The following is a 25,698-nucleotide window of genomic DNA, read 5'->3' as shown; positions in this document are numbered from 1 at the left end:
TTTGCTCAGGTTTTTAGAGTGTTTTATGCTTTAAGATGTCTTTTCCCCTACCGCTCACCATTTTTTTTCTCTCCCCTACAGAGGAAAGCCATCCAGGGTTGTTCTGGGATGCCACCCTTTAAGGAGGGAAGGAAAGAAGCCAGGGAGGAAAGGAAGGGAAGGTAAGGAAAGAAAGGGAATGTTGTAGGAAAAAGGATGGCAAGAAAAGGGAGAGGGAAAACTGAACAGCTTTGTCCACCATTGGCTGCACAGAGACAGAGGAGGGACAGGAGAGGTGGGGAACGGGACCCCAGATCCTCTCACCACACATGGGGGGAGGCTGGGCTTGGGCACCAGTGTCCAGCCCCACAGGGACATGTAGAAATGCATCTCCAGTCGTGCTCTTCCCAAAGTGCTGGGCCTGTCCCAGCCCCATGCCAGGGGACGGTACCTCCCCACCCCCATCCCCAGGAACCATACATCCCCAGCCTCATACCCAGGGACCGTACATCTTCCAGCCCATACCCGGGGACCACACATCCACCAGTCTGTGCCAGGGAACCATAACATCCCCAGCCCATACCCGGGGACCATACGTCCCCCAGCTCCATGCCCGGGGACCATATATCCCCCAGCCTGTACCCGGGGACCATATGTCGCTCAGCCCCTACCCAGACCGTATACCCCCAGCCCGGTGCCATGACCGCACATCCCCAGCCCGTACCGGGCCGTGCCCCGCGCCGTGCCTGCCGGCCCGTTTTTTTCTCAATGAACGCACCCTCCGCCGCGCTCGCGGTCCCCACCCGCCCCGCCCCCGCTGTATTTGCATAATGAGGGCTACCGGGCACGGCATTGGCTGCCGGCGAGCGGGCTCGGGTGTGATGTCAGCGCTCGCCGGGTAATGCCTGCGTTGTGGCGGGTAGTTGGAGCCGGCAAAGCCCGCGTAGCGGCGGCTCCGGGCGGACCGGCTCGGTGGTCCCGGCCCCGCTCTTCCCGGCTTCCGCTAGCGGACCGGCCCAGCCCCGCATCGCGCTCCGCGGGCGGACCGGCCCGGTGCAGGGCTCCCCGGCGCCGCTCCGTGGCAGCCAGCCCTGCGGGCCGGGCCATGGCGGGGTACCGGTTGCCCGCACGCCTCCTGGCCGCCGCCTGCCTCGCCCTGAGCTTGGCCCCGGGAGTGGTGGGGCCGCGGGAGAGTCCCGGTCTTTCGCGGGTGCAGAGGAGGAGCCTGGCGGTGGACTTCGTCGTACCCTCGCTGTTTCGCACCTACGTACGGGAGTTGGTGCTGGGGCCGCCGGGGCGCGCCGCGGCGCGGTGCCGCTTGCGCCTGGACTGCGCGCCCCTGCTCCGCGTTGCCCACGGGGGGCTGCCGCGGGCCGCGCCGCCCGCCTCCCCCGGCGGGCCCTCGGCGGCCGGGCGGCGGCTGCGGCGCGCCAAGCAGCTGGTGCTGGAGGTGGGCGAAGGCAGCCTGCGGGACGGCTGCTCCGGCGAAGCGCCGCCGGGCTCCGGCGGGGCGCATCTGGAGTTCAACCTCACCGAGCTCTTCTCCTGGTGGCTCCGCGCCGGCGACGGGCGGCTGCGGGTGCGGCTGATGCCCGAGCGCCGCGGCGCCCTCTCAGGCAGCGAACGCGGGCTGTCGGCGGCCATCCGCGCCGCCCGTCCCCGCCTCCTCTTTCACGTCTCCGCGGCAGGTGAGCAGTGCGTTGCATGCCGCGCACCGCACCGCGCCGGGCAGAGCCCCTCCACCGCCCCCGCCGCGTGCGACCCTGCGGAGCCCCCGCGGGCACGGAGTCCTGCGTGTGCAGCGCGCTCGCTCCGCTGGGACGCGCGTCCAGCCCCTCCGTGCCGTAGCCCCGGTCACCGGCAGCCTGGTGGGTGCGGAAGGCGCAGCTTTTCCCGAGCAGTCGCACCTTCCCCTCACAGCTTGTCCCTAAGGGGTGCGCTTTACCGGCGCGGATTGTATGGAGGAGCTTTTGTGGGGACTGTTTTGAAAGCGCTGAGGGATTTTAACGAAATGCCAAGAGTTGGTTTATGCCAGACAGCCGCAAGTGAACCTCAGGGGTTAAAGGGTCATTAGTCGAAGGACAGCAAGATCAGGTTCTTTGAAAGTTGAAAAATAGCGTACTAAAAAGGGAAGCTTCCTCAAAGTGCTGCATGTGGTTCCAAGGTTACGTGCTGTCAGACTTAAGGGAACAGCACAAACGTTTCCAAAGCTGGGGCTGGCTGCCAAATTTGTACATTAGTGCTATGGGCTATTGGTATCGATAATACAGCTCTTCTTGAAACATATAGGGTAGTGGCTGACAGTCAAACCTGCAAGAAGGTATTTTTCCTCCAAGTTTCATGTATCTGTAAGTGAGTTAATTTCTATCCCTTTTAAAACCAGAAAGGACCCTTAGTGAACCACACTGTATCAGCTACTGTAAGACAAGAAGTTATACAGCTGAGGATGCTCATGTAGCACTAGTACTGATGTGAAGAGAGAACCTTCCTTAAAGTTTTGGCTCTGGACGGCAGGGATGTGTAGCCAGGGTATGGAGCAATTCCATTACCTCAAATCAAGGCTCTGCTTTGGGCCAGTGGCTAAGAGAGATTTGCATTCCGTGTGTGCATTGTACCTTTAACATGAGCTCTGATTCATGCTCTCCCACTAGAAGAATATAATGCCTAGAGGGCTGCAGGGCCGCATAATTTGTCACAGTGAGTTTGGTTAGGTGGCTTTTATGAAGCTGGGTAGAAGTCAATGGTGTGTCCCTGAGTAGCCACCTACTTAATGGACCACAGAATGTACTTAAGTAAATCCACAGGAGGTGAGAAAAGTCAGTGCTGGGTTTGGAATACAAAGTTGGAGCAACGGATTTTCTTACCCTCAGCTGAACAACTACACACTGAACGCATCTCATTGCTGCTGCCTGAAACAAAATCAAAGCAGGCTGTCAGAGCAGGCCGGGGGTGTGAGTCTTGCACTCGCGGCTGAAGCGAGGAACCTGGGCAGCCAGTCCTGGCAGGGATAGCGCAGAGGTGCTGCCCACCACAAGGTGGCCAGGGGAGGCCAGCACGCCTCCTTCCAGCAGGTCTTACCTTGCTCCACTGCAGTAAAAAAGAGAAGAATTAATTAAAATTAAAGGCACCAAACCCTACTATCTTTTCTTTTTTCTGTTTGGGGAATTTGTTGTGGGTAGCAGTTATTTTGCTTTACAGATCTCCCTCTTTGGCAGTGATGATACAGCCTTAGCTTTTAGTGCTTTCTTGACTCTGGTGCTTATAGCAGTAAAGCAGCTGGAGGGCATATGTTTGTCTTCTTTGAGGATGAAGGTGTGTTTATAACCTGGGTAAGGTGTATAAATGTGAACTTAGAGGTGCTCTGATCTTGTGAATACACTGCAGATGGAGCTTTAACCAAAGTTAGTAAAACCCACAGGCTTTTTGTGTTGTCTGTTGTCTTGCTGTTGAGAGGAAATGCATGTTTTCCAAGACAGATAAGTAGTAGTTGGCTATGCCCCTGACAAATCCTGCTGGAGACCAAGGCTCTGCTGCTCCTCCTGCAACACAGTCTTGCAAAGTCAGTTGTAGGTGATGCAGGAAAAGGAGGAGCAGAGGGAAGGAATGTGGACTTCATTTACCTATATCACAGTAATAACTTCTAGTAGCTGTCCATAACCTGTAAAAACCCTACTTCCTTCTTGAATTCTACCCCAAGGTTGCTAACATGCATAAGTTGTGTCACAAACAGGTTGCATCTCTGTTTTTACAGCAGTGATGCCTCAGTGCAGTTCTCCTGTTACCTGGCTCTGTACTGGCTTTGGTACATGGGTTTGTTTAAAAACACTACAAATCCATCCTTGCTGCTTTGGTGCTGTATGTGAACACCGTGTGTCACTGCCATGCCTGAATTTGTCCCGTGTAGCCCTGCTGACAGCAGGATGTGCTGACACAGGGATCACAGCATGAGCAGCGTCCGCCAGCCCTGAAGGGTGCAGATTCCAGCAAGTATTAACACCACTGCAGCTAATGTGGTGTTAACTAAAGCCCTTCCTCAGGCAACTGAGCCTTTCCTGCATTGGGTAAGCTAACTGCAAATGGGTTGCAAACAATACAGTCCTCCCATCAACAATGTAAAGCTGCTTCACTTATGGTGACATACTTAGCTTTTTATTTCTGCTTTTCTCTCTTGTGCTGGGGATGCCCCGGATTGCTGTACTTCCCAGGAAAAATATGGAATTGCCTTGCTAAATTACTTTAGCCAAATTAGCCACTGTGTGAACAGAGCATGAAATGTATTTTAGGATGACAAAAAATTGCAAGGGGAGGGATTCCCATTGACATTAAGGGTGACAACTGAGTCCTATAACTAAGGCGTTATTCTCTTTAACTGTTCTACTCTCCGGTGCTGGCTCAGGGGATATTTAAGTGAAGTGAACCTTTTCCCTTCTCAACAGCATGTTTGCACAAAGCTTAAAGCAATTGATCTCGGTGTGTTATTGAACAATTAATAAAGGATGTGCTTACTGCATTGCTGTTGTTTAACAGACAGACCATAAAGTTCACAGGAATTTCTGCAGGGCTCTCCTGCACACGCGCTCAGTGCCAGATTTCTCTCACACACTCATCCTCCCGGCACAGAGCAATGTGCAAGAAAAAGCTTCCATTTAGAGAATGGAAGTCCTCAACCCATCTGCCACTTCTGTGCCAGCTTGGCCTTTGCAAAACCAGGTATCAGGGAGTTTTCCTCTCTTGGAATACTTTCAGAATTCAGATTTTCTTCTTCTCCTTCCCCCAGTGCTTCTCTGGGATAAAAAAATCAAATCAATGTCAATCGTTTCTGTGGAAGAGCACACCACATAAAATGCAGAGGAGGGGAAGGGTGAGCTTGGAGAGGGTCGCAGTGCTGCGTGTCTAATGCATTTTAGGCAAACCTTCCAACTGGGAGGTTGCTGTTGACTTTGCTCTCATTGCCTTTGGTTTTGACTGGAAATTCCACCCTGCCTCTGAGGAAACCTTTCTCAAAAGAGTTTAGTCCAAACCAGTGCATTGCCATGGGAAACTGAACAGCTAGCAAACCTTTCTGTCAGAAGACTCTTAGTACTACTCTTAACAGGTTTTGCTATACAGTGTTGAGGCACAGTGGGTCTGTATGCTGGACAGGTTACTGAGCTTTCTTGGGACAAAAATCCAAAATTGTGTCTATATAGACACTGAATTAAAGGACTGTTTGAGCATTAGCACTGACCACCCCTTGCATGACTGATCCTCTGCTCCTGGCTTGAAATTACTCCCAGGGCTTCTAAGATCAGACAGAGTTGCATATGTTTTGTGCAGAGGTCTTGGGAGGGCCTTCTTGGCAAATCCATCTCGCAGACAATACAGTGTGGGGAGGCAGAGGCTGGGGTTAGCCCAAGGTGAGTGCTCTACACTGGCATGGGCTCTGTAGCAATCCCAAGCCCTTGCACCCCAACCCTGCATTGGTATTTGCACTTCTATAATTTTAATGTCCCACGTAAGCAGTCCACTCACTGCAGGGCACCTGTGCCACGAATGTTGCTCAATAGGTATCATGCGGGTTTACTCAGCAAGTTTAATAAGCTGAAATGGCCATAAAACAACTTCCCACGATAAGTAATTGCTACTTACATATGCAAAGGTGGGAAGTGTATGTTAAAAAGGGGCATATGGGATGAAAATGAGCCATTCCTCCCTCTAAAGGTCAATGTACTTTCATTCATGAAATGGATTTAACATTCCAATTATATTTTTTAACTAGCAATGCATAACTTTTCATCCTCTGGCTACGTGAAATACTACTCCTGCTCTGTGGCCTTCATCTAAAATTTTATTAACTTGCCACATGTATTTTCTCTGCAGTTGTCTGCATTCACGACATACCAGTGCTATAATAATGCTGAGGCAATTAGGCTTTATATCTTTAGGGTACTGCTACCATGCACCTGAACTCATTTGCAGAAGCCCTTTGCCTAAAGATTAGAAAGAACTTCAGACTAGATGAAAATGTGGTTTGGAAAGTGGACATTTTGTAAATGAAAATTAGAGCTCTGAGCTGAAATCTGACTTTAGTGAAGTCTGCAGAATTCTTTCTGCATATTTGAGGGGTACCAGCATTTAATGAAGGTCTCTTAGTTATATTTTTCTTTTGTTACTTTTTTTTTTGCTCTTGTTTTTCTGCTTTCAAAGAGTAAAGTTTGGAGTTGGGCCATACTGAGAGGAAACTGGTAAAAGACACCAGTCACTTTCCGGTTGCTCTGTTTTTATCTCATTCTTGACTGTACATGACATTTGAGATCTGATCTTGCTCTTCAGTGGCAAAACTTGGTGAATAAGTCTGCAGCGTTGCAGTAGGGCTTCTGTCGGTTTTCACTGTAGTGCAAGTGATTTTGCACTTTACCTTCGCTATCGGGCCAGCTTTGCCAGTCCAAAGCTGAACGATGGGCCTGAGTTGCATTGGAGTTTACCCTAGACATGAAGTAGTGCAAATTGAAGTTTTCCTTGAGTTGTCCTGGGTGCTAGTGTGCTGCGTGCTGATTACCATTTGCTAAAACACAGCAGTCCTAAGTGTACTTAGGAACATCTTTCCTAGGCCTTCCTGCCCTAAGTATTAGGTCTGTAGCATCTCCCTCTAGACCAGACTAGTCACCGGTGACCAGGCTAGTCACTGGTGCTGTTCAGAAGTGTGGATTTAGTCAGGTCACAGTGCCTCTTCTGGAACTGTAAATGCCTAGAACAGATTGCCTAGTGATGGGTTTGTTTGGCTTCATGGACAGCACGATTCTTGGTCGTGCCTGTTCCTGTCCAAGGCGCTTTCCTGCTCCTTCAGCACACAAAACCCCCTTATATCATATGACTCACTTTACTGATGGTGCTTTGTTCACTATTTCTATGCTGACCACAAAAATTTTGGGCTTTGCAAATTTGTTGCCAGTTATTTGGTAGATAATATTAGAAATGATGCTCTGTCTTCACATGGTTCACAGAAAAGATGCAGTCATCACTATTCCACACGGCTTTGCTTGGTCCAGAGTTATGAGTTGTCACTGACAGTCAGGATTGCACACGATGTGTTTGATTTCTGGGTCTGTTTTCTGCAAATTTTGTTTTCTTTTAGACTCATTGTGCTTATGAATTTTCTTATTGATAAGCATGTCCCTACAAGGGCATGGAGTGACAGGACAAGAACGAATAGCTTTAAGCTGACAAGAGGGGAGATTTAGATTAGGCATTAGGAAAAAGTATTCACTACAAGGGTGCTGAGGCACTGGCAGAGGGTGCCCAGAGAAGCTGCGGCTGCCCCATCCCTGGCAGTGTTCAAGGCCAGGTTGGACGGGGCTTGGAGCAACCTGGTCTAGTGGAAGGTGTCCCTGCCTGTGGCAGGGGGTTGGAGCTGGGTGAGCTTAAGGTCCCTTACAACCCAACCTATTCTGTGATTCTGTGTTCAGTAAAATAGCCATAAACAGACACTAAAAGGGGCACAAGTATAAGTTTATTATGTTTATTTTTTTTATTTGAATGAGCATTTATGGCACATCTTAAAACCATGCTTTCTCTAAACTTGCTGTGCTTTTATTTCTTCATACTTAAAAACAGGGAATAAATGCCTACAGCAAAGTGTACTGGGAAACTCAAGTGCTTTATTATACAAATGCAGAGACATCCTTCAAAATCAAGGGCAGTTTTGCAGTGTCTGATTGAATTGGATTCTGAAGTAGTCTGGTCATTTGGTTCACTGCAGATCTCACATGAACATTACATGATAGGAAATAAAATCTGTGTTTGTGACAATGGTTGTGCATTAGCCAAGGAAAGTAGAAAAAGTGAGGGGAGATTGGCAGCATTTAGCACTTAGAAAATTCCCAAATCCATGAGCCTCATCATAGTAAGGAAGGTACCACCTTTTATATATATCAGTGCCAACTCATTTTTGGGTGTTTTGTGAGTCCAAGATGTGATTTTCTGCCCAAGCAGCAGCATATTCTGAATTGTGCCTGGACGTTTCCCGTCTTTCTTTCTCATACCAGAGCAACCCCTTCGGCTACCCAGCACTAGAGTAGTGAGCTCAGAGATCCGCTTTTCTGGCACAAGTGACTTACGTAACAGCAAACAGCTCAGGTTGTCTGCTTTCCAAATCATCTTTCTACTTACTGAGCCACATCATCTGTTTGCTGAGAAGTCACTTCTGAACTCAGTGGGGCTGCTCTGACCGCAGTGCTGAGCTGAGAAAGGTCCTTTATGAAATGTGCCACATTTGTCTTGCTCCTCTAATTCAGAAAAATTTGGTTGGAGAAAAATGTCATGGAAGCATAAATGCAGATTTGATAAGTCTGACCTTTCTTTTCTTGTGAACAATAAATGTCAGAAAGCTTAAAATGACAAGCTGGAATGGCTGGAGGTTATTTATGTGTTTAAATATTTAGGCAAGAAACACATTTTGAGACTGAAGTCTAATTTCCATGAGTATTTTGATTTATGACTGGGGTGGCCAAGTAGCTTCATGGTTGCCACTCTCCTGCTTAGCATTGCTACACAGAAATTCTCTGTGACAGCGGAGATGGGACTTGGGTATCTCTACTTTCAGATACTATAAACTACATCAGTTACAGTGAAAGAGAATCATCTTCACTTAGTAGTTATGTAGGATCCGTGACATGGTTGAAGTGTTGTAGCTTTATCCAGTAGAAAAAGTTGGTGACCAGCTGCAAACAGACTTCAGAAATGTTTCTAACACAGGCACTAAACTGTTGTGCATAGATGGAATCGAGCATGGAAAAACAGGTACTGAATGTGAAGTGATCCTCGTAGTTCAAACCAGTATATCAGTTAGTATTTTGCACTTATTTTTCCTTTGGCCAAAGAAGTTCACTAAATAGCTGCAAGAATCAAGTTCTGCTTTGACTTTCAGCTTAATTATCTAGTGACCATGGCACAAAATGAGCAAGAGGAGGAGAGAATCACATGAGGAACTGGGCTTACAAGAAGGGCTGTGCCACTGATATCTTGTGTGACACTGAATACTTCCCTTCATGGTACATACTTCCTTTATAACGCAAGGGTAGGTAGTTTTGGCTGCTTTTGGGCTCCACTGGTAGAAGGTAATATTTTTGTGTATTACTGGTGCTTTTACTTTCCAAGAACCTCAATGAAGGTAATAAGGTGCAGTGTGAACTCTGAAATTTCTAAGGAACAAGCTAAAGCAGCCTACCATATTGGTTTGCTCCCATCTCTGCACTGGTAATCATAGGACTTTTGTTTCCTTCACTTCAGTGACAGCAAGCTTCTGAAATTTAAAAATGCCATCAGTTCTGTTTGATCCTACCAGAGGCTGAGTTTCTGGGTTTCGTTGAAAAATCATGAGCCCTGCGTTTGACTATTAAAACACCACCCATCTTGAAGTCAAATGGTCCAGTCTGGATTTGTCATTTGGATACTTTGTGAGGCTTATGCCAGGTTGCTCTTGGCCCCACAAAACATGGAAGAGAGGAGGATAGGCTGTAGTTCCTCTGCCTGTGGCCAGCTGGCCAGGGTACATTCAGCAGCTGCAGCTGGACATCATGGAATGGTTTGGGCTGGAAGGGCCCTTAAAGCTCATGGAGTCCCAGCCCTTCTCTGTTTGCAGTGAGGAGCTCCAGGTGTTGGCTGTGGTTTGGCTAGTGGTGGTTGCTGAGCAAACTGAGCACTGGCTGCCCTGGGAATCGACAACATTGTGGAAATAGTGGAAGAAGGTTTGTCCTTTATGGTTTCCTACTTAAGGTATCAGAAACTAATGCAGAATGGGGGATTTGGGGTTGTTTAGAACTTCAGTGGCCTGCCTGTTTCTTCCTGCATTACAGATAGCAAAGTGGAGATACTAGGCAGGAACCTGTTGTCTACATAGATGTAGAAATGTGGGGCATCCTCTTTCTAACTTGCCTCTGGCAACTCTTCAGTTCAGTTTGAGCATCTCAAAAGCTTTTCAGTGGTAGCACAATGTTTACAACAAGGCAGAGCTACCTTTTCTGCCCAAATTATGGCACGTGGTGAATTCATTTTGGACTGAGACTTCCCTGTAGCAATGTGCTGTGAAGAAAGAGGTGCTTGCTCTTCCTGCAAGCTTCTCCCTGTTTCCTTACTGACAAGCAACTCTCTCTGGTCTCATATGTTACAAAACTTTGTGATGAAAGGAAACCACGACTTGATCTCTGAGTTACAAGCTGGAAAAGGGAGAGAAGAAGGTTCTGTGTAAGGTGAAGAGCAGAGAATTGCATACTCTTGCATTCAAATTCCATTCTTGGTGGTGAATGTGGGGGGAAGAAGCAAGGATGTTGCAGTGGTGAGGGTGGGAGCACAATGTGATACGGCTATGTATGTATTCTGCTGTATATTTCTTGATGTCTGTTAGGAAGACGTAATAGTAGTAAGTGGGCATACTGGAAATGGTGTTTCTCCATATGTCAAGCTCTTTCTAGGACTTCTATGTTAATGAATATTTCTTTCCAGCTCAGTTTCAGAAGTTCACATGGTTCTTCTGAATGCAGTCACCATAGTACCTGTGACGTGCAGCTGCATACCTGTGACTTCACCTACTAGAAATCTGTGGTGATCCTTCAGAGCTCTGCAAGTTGCAGCAGGTCTCTAATTACAACCTGTGCATTGGTGTTTGCCTGCTGTTTCTACTGGCCTGTTAACTAACAAGCTATCTCACATGCATCAGATCTGGGCTTTTTATAGCTTCTTTCATGCTACAATCTCAGATTACTTTAAGCCTTACCACCCTGGTGACAATGCTAAGCATTATTATATCTATTTTACTCAGAGATCATACAAGTCAGGGATGGAAAAGGCATTATTTGATTGAGTTAGATTGCAAGTGCTGAATAAAATTTTCTCATATCAAATATACTAAATAGTGTTGTGTCTCTCAGCTTCAGCCAAAAAGCCAAGAAAAAGCAAGAAATTAAGAATCAAGAGGCTCGGTAACTCACTAGAAATACTGCGGCAGTTATTGGCAAAACCACCTTTGTGTCTCCCTGCTCAACACTGTGTTTGCAACACTTGTCTCTCAAATAAATCTGGGTTTGTCACATTCCACGCTTTCTGCGCTGTTGTCTGCTTTTGGGAGCATATGTGATCTGCTGAACCTTCCTCTATGTTCAGACATCGCCCTGTGGCTTTTCTGTTTGTGGGGTAGTGTGTGTCAGCAGTAGAAAGCATGATGCAATCGTTATTTCTGAGGGACGTTTCATTATTGATGCTAATTAAACTTGAAACTAATGAGAAAGGATTACTTTTCAGGGCTGGAGAAGAGGCCAGAATAGCTATTACAGGTTAATTATTCTTCTAAAAGACTCTGTTTAAGTAACAGTTCATTTTGTCAACTTTCCTTCTTACGTTGTACAAGAGCCTTCTTTGAAGAGGATTCAAAATATAATTGCTGCACTGACCTCATCTAGCTCTCAATCAGTAATCTCCTTCCATCAGCAAAAGGTTAATAAAATCTTTAAGGAAAGGAATTCTGTGCCTTATCTATGTGTAGACAATTCAGAATAGGTCTCCCTGCAAGTATTTCCTATTACCCTTCTGCGTGATTTCCTTGGCATACTTTCTACATTTGAAAAATGTCATATTCCATAAAGCTTGCAAACGTAATGGTTGCTTTGCGAAACAGGCTGATTCCAGAGGCAGGGAGTGAGTGTAGTCAGTCAGGCTGGCTTGAGAGTTGCATATAAGTCAGAGCCTGCTTCCCTTTGTTTTTAAAGGACTGGAGCCTGTGGTCAACCTTCAGTCTCTCCTCACTTTACAGGGCACTGGGGTGTCTGTCTGACGATTAGTATTTGCTGAGTAACCAAGGAAAGGAGGAGACAAAGTTCACTTTTGTAGGAGCCAATGTCTCTCTCACTGGGAAGCACTATGGCTTTTGGTGGGGAGGACACACACTGGTCCTCTTTGCTCCTTCCCAGCTCTCAAGTTGTCACTTTCTTCCTCTGGGAGTCTTCTCCTGTAGAGATGAGTGATGGCTTCAGACTTGCAATTCTGTATTACAAAAAGGAAAAGGGAGAGCTGGATTAGAGTTAGCTGGGTGAAATGTTTGTGAGCAAGGAGGATGTCAGTCTTGAGCTGTAAATGTTAGGGCAGCCTATGCTCCATTAACCAGTTGCCTGATGTCTTCCGTCAGGGCATCTCCTTTGCAGATAGGGAGCTCTTATGTTAACTTGAGGGCTGTGAAGGCAAATGTCTGTTTTGGAAGGTGATGCTGTGAGCAGCAAGGGCTCAAATGAATGGTGGGAGGTTGCAGCTTAGGAAAGCCCCTCGGTGGTGGGGTGATTTACCTACTAAGCACATGTTACCATCTGAGGTGTGACACAGTGTCTTAAAAGGGCAGTGTTCCCCAGTCCTGAGTTCAAGGAAAGAGTTGCATCCTCTGTCTGGGCATTGGGATCAAGTTCAAAGAGAAAACGTCCTCTGAGTAATGGCTCTTGCCACAGGACTCTGCTTAGGCCAGCTCATAAGATGTTGGATAAAAACTTCTATTTGAAGTGCTGAGTCCTATTTGCAGTGGAAGTTTTGCATCACAGAGAGATTGATCAAAAGCTCAATGTTTCCTTCTGTGCCTTGCCAGCCTACTGTCCTTTATCTCCTGAAACAAAGCAGCATTAACTTTTAAGATCTGATTCAGTAACATTTTATGGGTAATAATTATGACTGATATTAAGCCTTCAGCAACCACTCTGTATGGAGAGTTCATGTATTGAGGTTTATTACCAGTGTAACCTATCATTTTACATCAGTTGTAAAGCAGTACCAACTATACAGATAAGAGGAAAAAGAAGTATCGGTGAACTATTTCCCTCTGCTGCTCTGCAGGGTGTTCATGTGCTTGCCACTTAATATTGCTGGCACGGTGGGAGCTTGCTGGGGAAGAGTTTTTGTTTACAGAGTCTGTTTGCGCAACTGCAGGGTTGTGATGAATGAACGAATGAGTGAATGAATGAGCTGCAGCAATCCTCTGCTGGGAAAAGGAATCCATTAGTACATGCACCCTGGCGACCAATCGATCATCCTTTCCCTTTTAATAAGAAATGTGTGAATTCAAAGTTTTCAGAGATGCTATTTAGAGACAACCTCCATTGCTTTCTCTGAGGCTTATCCCAGTAGTGGAAGTTCTTTAATGCATGAAACTTCTTTGGACAGCCCATTTTAGTGATTTGGGGTTTTTTTTCATTCAGAAGTTTCCCAGTTTTACTGATCTCACCAGGAAATAGTTGTATGTACACTGTTTGTGGAGATGCTCACTGAACCAAACTGAAGACCAGTATGAGCAGAAGAAAGCTCTGGTATTTTCTGAGTCCTGAAGTGCTGTGCACAGTGGTGTAATGTAAATGGCAATATGAGAGAAAACTCACCTTGGTTTCCATACAGGATTCTCATGGAAAGTTTTCCTATTGTATTGGCACTGAAAAAGTCACCTGAAGGACCTAGGACTGGGTCCTTGCTCAGCTGAACCTTGTGATGTTCATGCATCATTAACTGTAACTGTGCTATATAGTTGCCTTTTTTGCCTTGCTCCTCCTCATAATTTTCTGTAAAAGGAAAACTACCTCCCTGGTAAGTTCAAATAAGATGCTGTCTGCTTGTGTCCTTTTTGCTTTTTTGATGGGAAAGTAGAAGGGAATTCTAAAGTGCTCTGGGAGCTACATGGAGGCCTTGCTTTGACATCTCTAAATATGTGAGTAATGGGGTGCTTAGAACTGATTTTACGTGTGATAGATGCTCAACAATAAGGAATCACAAATTGTGGGCAGCAGAGCTTGGAGAGGAGAGCTGCTCAACAAGATTAATGGGAAGAGAGACCTTTAGTGTAATGAAAGACACAGTTCAGGCTTGAAAACAGACAATGACACACTGGATGGACTCGTGAGGAGCTGGACAGTCAGGTTCCCTCTGCAGGCAGTAATGCTGTGCATTTGTAGAGTCCCTTCCTAGGTAGGAGACGCAGGACAGCTGTGAGACAAATGCGCTGTAATTCTCACTTCACCCACAAGTGATCACACTGGTATACCAAGGGGTGGGATTGCGTAAGGGCTGTCTGTCAAGGTGATAGGGATGTTGAAGGAAACCTAGAAATTTCTTTCTCTTCTAACAAGTGCAAGCCAATAAGGAAAACAGGATGAGGCTGAGGTAGAACATAAACCCTACAGTGTTCAAACCCAGTTATTTTGCTACCAGAATACAATTCCTCTAAGAGCACTTAATGTAAGGTTGAGGCTGACGTCAGTGAGATCTTCCTTGGATCTCATATAGCCAAATTTTCCTGTGGAGAAATTGTCTTGGACAAATCATGCTAGTGAAAACCCCCCCACCAAACCCAACAAGCCAATTGAAAAGCCCCCTTCCAATTAGATAGCGCATTGAAGTTTAAAGGTGTGTTTTATTGCTGTTAGAATTATCAAGTTTAAAAGACAAAAATATCACAGTATTTTTGTTGGAAATAATAACCCCACCAGATGAAATTGTGGCTCATCTTTCCCTTCCACTGTAAGTTGCAAGCTGTTATTAACTCTGTGTATCATGACTAAGGGGTTCTGAGCAGGGAGCAGAATTAGCAAAATGTTAGTGGAGCTGGCTACAGGATCATTGATTGTTATGGCTGCAACTGTTATTCTCTGTCTCTGACAAGGATAATAATGTGTGGAAATGAAGCCAGCAAACATGTAAAATACATCTAAATATAGAGGACAAGCCAGCAAGATAATGACTGGACCAGTAATCAGATGCAGAAGGCCTTATCTGTAAGTACAGTGGCTTGAAAGATGGCAGTGCTGGTAGATAAACATTAAGAGGACTATGAAGCTGAGAATAAATAGAGCAATATTCTCTAAACAGTAAAGAGCTGGAGCATAAGACCCTGGAAAGACATTCGGGACTTATTGCTTGAAAAAGATCCCTAAAGCTGTCAAGCAGACGTGCAGCTGGTAAGTAGATGACTCGCTGGGATGTTGACTGAAATGGTAGAAGAAATAAATCAAAGGGCATTGCATTAGTGTAACTGAAGGCAGTACATTACTTTACTTTGAAGTATAGTGTCCTGTGGAGAAAGCAATGACTGTTATCCCAGAAGAATGATCAAACTGAGTGGAGACAAGATTTAGACTGTAGCATAGGAGGTGTCTTTTCTATGTGGGCATAACTTCCAGGTTTTCTTGAAAGCCTTGGGCTGGAGTTTGAGAGGCATAGGGGGCTGATCCTAACCCTACTGAAGCTAATGGCATATTCTCATTGTGCATCTCCTCCGCTCTCAGGTATGGCTAGGTCTGGCAAGAACCACTGCTCTTTGCTATCAGGCCAACTGTCATGAATACACAGCATGCCTTGTGTTTTATGTCAGAAGATAAGAAATAGAACTTATTTCCAACCTGGCAGTTTTTGTCAGTACTTAGCCTAGATAATAAGCAAAAGAAGACATTGGTGTGGAGTTTACTGACCAAGAAAGTATTATCTGTGCTGTCCATATACAGGACAAATGAGCACGTAGGATGCTGAGAGCCTTTATTCTCAAATTCTTACCATTTTGTGGAAGGGGCTTTGGGGCAGAAACTGTTGCACTGAAGCAAAGGTGTTGGCTATAGCAAGAGTTGTTCAGTGGCTAAATCTTAGACCTGTGCCTGGGTTTTGAGTTGAATGTAAAAAAGGGAAGCATCAGCCCAATAAGGGAAATGAAGGAGTAGGAGCATCCTAGTGCAAGCAAAGGGAAAATGTCAGCTTGCCAGAGTCTAGTGATAGGAGGAAAGCACTTATCAGGCTTATCAGAATATACCTGAAGAAAAGGAGGGTTACATCTAAATAAAAACTTCTATCCACTGTTTATTAAGCACTGCATCTCTGGAGACCTTGTTTCTATTTTTTTACTTTTGCTTAAAATGCAGTTATGTTTGATTTACCCCAAAGTGCTGTACGGCACAAATAGACTAGGTAGATCTCCTAACTGAGGGTGAGCACCCTTCCCCTTTCCTCCCTGCCTATGCTGCTGTGACCATGCCTTCATGGTAAGGTACTTTTACATGGTATCCCAGAGTTGAAGTTACGAAGGTGAACAAATCTGCCCTCTCTGCCCTATGAAAAGGTTTTCTGTATATGATACTTGTGTTATTTCAAATATACTTTTGTTGCTTAAATCTGAAAACAAGCCCTGTTTTAAAATAGGGTAAAAGTCAACTAACTCGAGATGTCCATCTGAATGGAGAACACCACTTTTTACTCAAGAAGGGATAAAAAATGCCTTGTTCCTGCCTCAAAAATCTGTTCTAAAGTAGCTGTGGATAGTCAAACCCATCTGCAAAGATAAGAGCTGAAGTATGTTCTTATCTCTTAACATGTCTTTTATCATCAGTCTCATCCCTTTCCCCAGAAGCACTTGGGGATGGTAGAGTGGGGTCCAGACTTAAATACTCAAGGAAAGGAAAAATAATATGAAAGTCAGACTAGATTATATGAAAGTCACATCAACAGAATTATCAGAGGGAAGAGCATGCAAAGTACTTAAAACATAATGAAAACTCTTATCAAAACTAGTTTACAGCTAATATGGAAGTGCCTTTTAATCTCTTATGTTCGTTTGAGCAAGAATAAGTCAGATTATTTCTTTTCTAGTCTCTCGTCTGGTCCATCAGTTGCTCCTTTTGGGTAACATCCTGAGAAACATTTGTTTTATTCATAGTTTTGATTTCACGGCAAAACCAAGACTTCTCTCTTGTGAGTGTACTCTGAGCATCTTAAACAGTATAAACTTGTGTTCTGCCTCAAGATTTTCATGCTCTAAGAAGTTAAGCTTTATATGGTGATTTTTGAACTCCTCTGGGCATGTCCCTAGCCTAGCAATGACAGCTTAAGGTAGCTTTGAGAACATGATTCTCTGTCTAAAGCCTCGTCCTTGATGTCCTAACCCTGGTCACTGCTTCACTAAAACCTGTCTCCAGATCCTTATGGACAGTTCTATTGTCCTGGAGTGATCACTGTGTCTCTTGAGAATGGAATCCTGCAAGGTCTGGAAGCAGTTCTGTTTTCTGTGGGTAAAAGGCAGGTATCTCTTGCCTCTGTAGCATCTGTTGTTTGTACAGATTGCTGGGGTCAGACATGGGGAGTTTCAGCCACTCCTTTCAGTGCGTGCCCAAGGACATGGAGGGTGCTTCACTTCTAGAGCTACAGTTTGATGAAGGCTCAGTTTTGAAAATTACCTCTATAAAAACTTGTAGGTCAGATCAGAGCCAAAGCTGGAGCTGCAGAGAGGCAAATTCAGCTCTGGTGACCTGAATCTCACCTGCCTTAAATGCAGAGTCCAGTTGGGTTTTCTTTTCCAGGCAAGCCCATTTGTTTTTACTAGAAGCTTCTCTGTTAAAGCCTTTTTTCTACTTGAGCAAGCTAAATGCTGTGTTGTGATGTTGTACTGGGAATTCCTTCCCAAAACAGCCTCTTCCTCCAGTGAGGCTGGTTGTGGTGGAAGCTGTACCTTTTTGTGACTGACACTGTCGTGACTTGGTCCTGTGCAGACCTGCCTTGATGTGACTTCCTCCACAGGTTCCTTCCCAAGTCCTGCTTCCCTATATAGCATTTCTGCAAAGTAACTCCTCTCTCAAAGGCACTCTGTAAGAACAGTGTGCTGCCATTCCTCTGAGTATCACTAAATCTGTGACAAACTGAAGAGAGATTCCACAGCAAGGTGATAAAACTACTGCCTTGTCAACTTTCGTGCTGGCTAAATGCAAAATGAGGCAGGCAGCTTTATCCTTTAAAGTCGAGAGAGATGAGGGCAGTTTCAGTGTTTCACAATCAGCCATGATCATCCATGAAATGAAGTTACTTGTGTTTTAAACTGGTGTCTTGATAGCGAGGGACTTCATTTTTCACCAGTGTTCATGCCTATCCCTGTGCTATTCCGTAACAGAAGATACTGAGTAATATATTAAACAACTTGGATTTTGTCTGTTGTTTTCCTTGAAATGCAGTTTTTAAATGTGTTTATAATTGAAGCTGTTGAGGAGGTCAAAACCAGTAAGACTGAGTCCCAAGAAAATGGTCAATTGAGAGTGGGGGAAGGTGAAGTTCTGTAGCAGTTCCATAGTCTTTCATGATCCTAATTTTTTTGTAAGATAATGACATCGCTGAACCTTGCAATGTTGCTGAAGTGGTAAGGTGTAGAAGTGAATTTGCTTTCTTCTGAGGCGTTGCACTGAATAGGTTGTGCTGTTACCTATGTGATTGGGAACATCTCTGATACTGCAGGGAAGGTAAGAAGCTCTGACCTGTGTCCTTCAGTCTTGGAACACTTCACATAGTTCTCTTTGTTCTTTTCCTGCCTTTTTTTGGGATCTGATGTAATTTACTGTTAGTACTGATAAATATGCTACTGCCCCAGTTAAAACCAGTAGAGAGTCACAGCCTAGTGCAGGGTCAGTGCTTGGCAGTGGGTGAAGATGGGTGGCATTGCCAGCGGTGCTGCTGTAAGCTTGTGCTCTGGCAAGTGAGCTTCTCTGGGGTCACTAAAGCTCTTGTGTCCCAATTGGAACTGTATGTCTGCAACAGAATGTCAGCTGAGCAATACCTGAAGATCATGGCTTTCATTTTTTCCTGGATGAGGTATGTGCAGTGCAGACATCTATACCATTACAGTTTGTCTTAGCAGAGGCAGATCAGTTTCTTGTCACACCAAAAACTTGAGCAAGTTTTGTCTTCACAATTCCTAACCAAGTGCAGAAGTCCCTTCCAACCTCAACCTTTCTGTGATCTGCGACTGCAGACATCATCAAGTAGGATTGAGCCAGGCTTTTTAGGGCAGCTTGAGCTGTGCTGTGTTACCCTGTGATACATGTTCTTGACTGTATTATTCCATCATTTTGTGAATGCCAGCAATCTGAGCATCTCTGCTTGGAATACTGAACTCAGACTTATGGTACTCTGCATACGTGATGGCTCACCATGCACATCAGCAGAATAAAGTAGTATTTCTCATTAGGAGAGTGACAGATCTCTTATAAGATCATTGAATCCTGAGTCATGCTTGGGTTCTCTAGCTGCTTTAGGGTACGGCTTGAGTATCTGGTTATTACAGAGGACTTATATTTGGCTCCCCACAGAGACAGCAGGTCAGCCTGTTGACACCTGCCCACTCTGTTAACACACCAGTGAACCTATTGCTGTTTAATATTTGCATGACAAAACGGCACAGTTGAGAACTGAGTTATAAAATGCAGGTCACTCGGTAGATGCAGCAGGCAGCAAGGGAGCATGAGGTGACAATGGAACAATTCAGAGTAGCAAGTGGGGACACTGCAGCTGTTTGTGCTCTAATTGCATTTCTCCAGATGTTCCTGTGATGTGAGGTAGAAGCCAAGCAGTCTCTAGGCATAACCATATTTCACTGCTCAGCCTTCCGAGCACTCTTCTGTGGCCTGTAGAGAAAGGAGGATTTAAGGACCTAAGCCATTTTGTCTTCTGTGCTGTCAAATGAACTCTGTCTTTCTGAAGTAACATTTCCTGGGTATATTATTTTTTCAGAGCTTTCTTTTCACATTAAGATCAGCAAAAGCTCTTTTTGGGAAGCCTGATTAAAAATGCAGTTCCTCCCAGGAAAGAAAAGAAAATAACGTTTTCAGCCTCAAAAGAGATCACAAAATTATCATGAAAAAAATGAATGTTGAAGATTATGCATTGCAGGAAAGTAGGTAAAAGTGACTTTGGGGCTTTCTGCTGTTTGTAAAATCATTTGTGTTTTTTTGAATAGGCATCTGCTAAGAGTACAGGTGACAAAGCCCCTGGGAGACAAGAAGTGTCTTGTACTGGGGTTAGCTTCAAGAAATTGATGAAGATAACTAATTTCTTTGTGGCAATTCTCCTTGTCTCTATATTTTAAGTAAAATAAATAAAAACAAACACCAAAACCCCCAAACGAAACCTCCACATAAGCCGTAAGAAACTGCTCTTTCTTGTCAGCTGCATGCTGTTAACATTGCTGGGAATGCAAACACAGATGGCTTCCAGCTCTGCTGCAGACCTTTGCTCTTAGGATCTGACTGGGGCATTGGCAAGCGAGGCTGTGGAAGTACAAACACTGCTTTCCTGTTTAGCTCTCTTGAGCTGGGTTGTATTCCTCTGTGGTGGTGGTATTATTCAGACAAGTGCCTGCTTTCTACCTGGACCTTAACTCTATTAAGAAAATAGAGAAAATCTCAGGGAAAGGAATAATTTCTCCTTTGGCCTTTTTGACATTGTACAAAGGGTGGAGAAGAGAGGATTCCGGTAGCTTCAAGTGTTACCTTCTACATTGCATACTGCCAAAGCTTTTCCAAGCGGTGTCCATTTTATAAATATGTTTCCAGTCCTGATCATTAGAGGAAGTGAATCTGACAAGATGGTCACTATTTTATTGTGACTGTCTGAGTTGTTTGCGAGACCTTAGCATTGAATGCTTCTCCAGCTCTAGTCTAACCTTCACCTGCAACCAAGCCCTCTTCTGTTTCCTCCTCAAACAGCCTTTCAGATGGAATAGAAAATGTTTGTTGTTACATAGCAAAAAATAATGATGCTTCCCCGAAGCCCATGCTTTATCAATAACTCTTACAAAAATGTGTTTTGCATTCTGAGATGTATCTAGCATTTCAGCTTGGAGCAGTGCATTGCATACATGGAAGGCAGTGATGACTGTCTTTCCAGTGTCTTTCGTTAGTCATTTAAGGTGAGTTGTGTAAAATCCAACTGACCCTTCTATAATAACTAGGGGCAAATAGCTCTAAATTGTCATTTTGATAAATTTTGGAGTATTGGCAGTGTTGTGTGCTAAGGAGCCAGGAATCCAAGCCTTTCATCTGTCATTGTCATTATGAAATACTTAGAAAGAACAGGGGGAATGTGTCCTGGTGATTCGATAAATCTTATCTCCACGAATGAGTGGATTTTGCGTGGCTTCATAATCTACTGAACTCTAATAGCATATATCCTTTGCTTTAAAAATAGCTGTTAGAACAAGGTGTTTGATGAGGCTGTGTATTGTTTTCCTGCAACCCTTTAGATTGTTTTTATGTCAATGAATGGCTTTCAGTGGTGAATGTTATACCAATTATTGACCTGTGTAGTACATGCATGGCTTTAACAATTTGTCGTGTGATCAAAACATGTTTCTCTATAGGGTATAATACCAAGGACAGGCAGAACACCTCTCACAGCAGCACTGCAATGAAAAATTCAGAACTAGGTAGAGTATTTGTCGTTATATGTTACCAAAGAAAATGCTGGGTTTAGCATCCTTTATAATGTCTATTGCATAGTTGGGGCCTATACTGATAATTTAGTGCAATCTAGAGTCCTATTGTGTTTTATTGTCTTCAACATTGATTATGTGCCAGTTTTAACATGAATTGAAAGTCGAGTTCATATCTTCACACAACATAGTTTAAATGAAACAAATAATGATATTTGAATTGAAATAAGCTTCAATGATCAAAAAGAACAGTGGCCTTTTTCTGCCCATTATAGTGGGATTTCACAGTGCTTTGAAAACTAGTGCCACCAAGTAACCGACTGCTGATGGGGCCATTTTTCAATCACTACAAGACAGACACTTGGCTCTGGTGAGGTCTGACTCTTGTTTTGCAGCTGTGTTACCATTTTTTGTTTTGAGGGGGGAGAAGATAGGCAAGAAGAGGAAAAGTGGAAAGAGGAGGAGAGAAGGTAGTGATGCTGCCTTATTTTTCCCAGACACAGGATCTTTCCAGCAAAATGAGAATGGGTAGAACTGCAGGTGCCAAAACCAAGTCCTCCACTCATAGGAATTCCATGTGAAAATACCCTGGCTTCTAGCTAAGCAGTTTATAGGGTATCAGATTAGGAAACAGCCTATTATTTTGATAATATTAGGTGTATGTAACTCATACTAGACTATTAACTGTTTCATGTTATTATGACCACTCCAGTATTGAGGCCAGGAGAGTAATGTCAATGCAAGCATAGTGTAAAGAGGTTAGTGAGCAGATGTGATGGCACAGGATGCACACAATGGGCTGCTAGGTAAGAATGAGAGTTTCTATGTCAATTTTGTTTCTTTTCTGTTCAGGGGAGATAGAGCTACAGCTTGTATTAGTAAGCTTCACACTTACTGTGCTTGTATTTTACATTCATGGCAGGTGTCCTTGTGACATGGATGGTGAAGGTTTCCAGGTTCTGCCTTGTGTTTGAGGAGAGAGCCTGATTCTCCCGAGCATCTCCATATAGCACTGGTGCAACAGAATGAGAATCTTCTACCAAATTTAAGGGTACCCCATGCTCTGAAAGCCTGGACAAACATAACACTTCCTCAGTATGTACATGAACAAAACATCAGGGACAAAACCCAGAATCTTTGCCAAGAAGAGTGTCATTTGCGAGGAGGTTAAAGCTGAGTTTAACATTGCTTCATCTTAAGCTGGTGTTAATAAACACAACTCTGTATATTTTTTTTCCCTAATTCAACTTATTTTTAACTGACAGCTTAGGTTTGTGTAACTGTTTTCAAAAATGAGGCTGCTTAGTTTGCTAGTAAATGAGAAGTAAATGGAATGACTTAGTAAAGAGCAAATTGACCGTTTATTTTGAATACAGTGCAAAAAAGCCTTCACATGAGAGAAATACAAAGAGGCAGCAGCAGTATTCTTACAGAGCTGGTGAATGGCAGGTGGCCACAGGCCTGACTGCTTCTTTTTGGTTGCACCTAGTGATTCGCAGGCAGGTGGGTGAAAATGTTAAAGGTCTGACACGTGAAGTGACAGATACCCTTAGTGCTTGTGTGCGCACTGCAATGGCATGTCTTAAAATAGAGCCAGCTGCATGCATAATTAAGCAGAAATAATTGCAATGCACTTATGTAAATTATCTTGTGCTGCTGCTTCTCCTCCTTCCCCCCTCCTCAGTGTTTCCAGCTAAGTCCCCAAGTCAAAGATTCACCTGACCAGTGAGAAATACTGAAATATGTTTGGAGCAAGAAAAGCATAGTCGTTGTCTTCAAGAGAATAAGAACACCGTAATAAGACAAGTGTATAGAGACAATACTGGCGTTCTGGCAGTTGGTTGTATGGACAAAAATTCATTTTAGAAACCTGCATGTGAATGTAGTGGATCTGTCATTGTTGCTGTCTTGCAACACAGATAAATATCTCACTTCTAGCTGAAATTCTGTTGATGTAAGCTTTTTTCATTCAGCCAGTTAGAATCGTTCTGGCAATATATGACTGTGAATTTAACCTCATTTCTGTTTGTACTAATTATAAGTTATATTGTATTTTTACTTTCTTTGGGAGGAACAAAAACCCTCTATTCCTTATGTCATGGTTTTATACATCTCCCAGATGACTGTTCTGGATGCATCTGGAGTATTGTTTTCAATAAAATATTCTTTAACTCCCCTTTTCTCATATCCCCTTTTATCAATTGAATAAAACTCTGTATATAGCTGTAACAGATAGATAACTGTATTTCCAGGTCACTGGTGATTGTGTGCGTCAGATTCAAAAGCAGTAGTCCAGAAGCTGGTGGAAATATTCCACCACTTGGGATGTTTGTAAAATGTTGGCATTGGCTGTTCACTCTTCTCAGTATATGATTGATTGCAAAGCACAGGGTATATTTTTCAAAAGCCCTAATGATGCACCTTTAAGTTCCTAAATCCTGGCCTCCTTTTGTGGAGCTGTAACACAAACAGTGGTATGAGCAGCTCCTGTTTGAGACTCGTTCTTGCTTTTATAGGACTATTTTTAAGAGCAACAAGAAATTGAATCACCCTGAGCTCACCCTGTCTTTGGACTCTGCTAAGACCACTGGGGAGGGTGCAAGCTGTGGTGGTGATGGGCTTGGGGAGTGAACAGTTACCCATTATGCTTTTCACTCAACCTAGTGTTAAATATTGCATATACCACTTGGCAACAATCGAGAGGTGATTCTAAGTATCTCTGATCTAGCCTGCATTTAAGCTCACACTGCGCAGTTTGCTTCGTGTTTATAAGTATTGGAGTGTGAGAGTGCTGCCGTCCAAGAGAAGAGAAACATGGAGACTACACCATCTCCCTTCAGAAATTCATTTGCTTTCCCCTAGGATGCAAAAGAACGGAGCAAGGAACAGGGAAGGCAGCAAAGCAGGGGAAAAAAAAAATAGTGTAATGCAGGAGATGCAGATCTACTCATTCTGTGCCACATTTTATAATCAAAGCACTGGAAAAAGTAGAACATCAAGTAATATATGAAGCATGGCCATTGATTTCTATTTAATAGTTTCCACCCTTTTCTCACTTAGGGACAGCTGAATTCAAAATATTTATGGTTGGCTGTACAGCAAATGCTGGAATAAGCCTTTCCCTGCTCCTTTTGTGTGGCAGTGTCCTAAAAGGCAGAGCTTGTGAAACTTCAGAATGTATTTGAGAGAGATAGAAGATGTGGTACAATCATGTGAAACTCTGAGTTCCTCTCATGCAGCAATTATCAAGTAAATCTATTCAGTGGTTCATTGACATCCCTTTAAAGTTGATTGTCTCTCCTTGGAGCCCTTATTGTTAGTCTCTACATGCACCTATTTTTGAGTAGTGAGTCCAGGGCAGAACATTTTCCCTTGAAAGCTGACAGTATATTGAAATAATTGAGCCACTGTCTAAGTGCAGTATATTGTGAATATGGAGTAGTAACTCCTGAATTAATAAAGAGCATGGAACTGCTAGTATGTTTTTAGTACATGATTAAGGTGTAAAGCATAACATGTACTAAAAGACACAGTGTGGAAGTTACTAAAGGATTAATTTAAATGCAGTATTTTGAAGAGGCATCTTATAGGACTCTATTATAGCAGCCCAGACCATGGTGCCTATAGAAAATGTTGCCCAAGACTTTCCACTTATTGTATTCTTTGCTTCTAATTTTCAGCCTTTAAAGCTTCATAAAAGAGAATTCTCCACGTTGATCATCTGCCAAAGACTCCTTCTGAGTAATGTCTCATCTAGTACATCTTATCCTCTCTCAGAAATAAGCGTATTAAGGTTTTCTATTATGGGAAAGCTTGAATTCTAAAGAAACTGATAACCAACTCCCTGTACTCTTTTTCTGGGGAAGATGGAGCTAGTATTGTGATGGAAAGACTGATGGGCAATGTCAGCAAAAGCAAAGTGTCACTACTTACAAGAGTATAAATAAAACACTAGGAATAGTTTTGCCAAGCCATCCTTTGCTGCCAACTCTCCAGAAGTCTTACCTTAAACCAATGTATTGATTAAAAGGAATTGCTTGTTCAGTAAGTAAAATCCGCAAAACTCATCTAAACTGTATGTCAGATTGCCCATCACATGGGGATTGTTAAATCTTTAAACATAGTTGATCTGTATCTATTTTAGGAAAATGTAATTGAGGTGGAATCAATGAATTTGATAGCTTCTGTTTAATCAGTCCCTAATGTTTGCTTGGGTTTGTGTGTATGTGTGTTTTAAGGTTGGAACGAAGTGCAAAACCATCTCTGTTAAGGATATCTGCATATACTAATAAGATTAAATCAATTGGGTCAGCTGATTTAGAAATAGAAGTTGGGCTTCCATCTGATAGAATTTTCTGAATATTGCACCCTCAAACTGCAGGGACAGAAACAGGCTCTTCAGAAGAGAAGTGATTTTTGTGGAGTACATGCCTGTGTCCTGCATGGAACTCTGGCAAAGTGCTTTTATTCCCCCTCTCTCTTTATTTAGCTAG

General features: G+C 43.9%; 1 protein-coding gene across 2 annotated transcripts in view; it reads left to right on the top strand.

Annotated features, from left to right (window-relative positions):
• Positions 1–994: 994 nt before the first annotated feature.
• The window catches only part of ALK (ALK receptor tyrosine kinase), a 317,234-nt gene continuing 292,530 nt past the window's right edge, over positions 995–25,698 (top strand). The window contains exon 1 of one of the 2 annotated variants that reach the window (XR_010612843.1): positions 995–1,667. Coding sequence is in view for 1 of the 2 variants with exons in the window: in XM_065679710.1 (XP_065535782.1) it covers positions 1,085–1,667 (583 nt within the window). In the remaining variant the exon portion in view is untranslated. The remainder of the gene's footprint in view (positions 1,668–25,698) is intronic. The other variant, XM_065679710.1, reaches the window with a different exon arrangement.

The sequence above is a fragment of the Lathamus discolor genome, chromosome 5 (assembly GCF_037157495.1).
Source record: "Lathamus discolor isolate bLatDis1 chromosome 5, bLatDis1.hap1, whole genome shotgun sequence".
Classification (NCBI taxonomy): domain Eukaryota; kingdom Metazoa; phylum Chordata; class Aves; order Psittaciformes; family Psittacidae; genus Lathamus; species Lathamus discolor.
The sequence above is the reverse complement of the archived record's forward strand: the minus strand, read 5'-3'. Positions and strand labels throughout refer to the sequence as shown.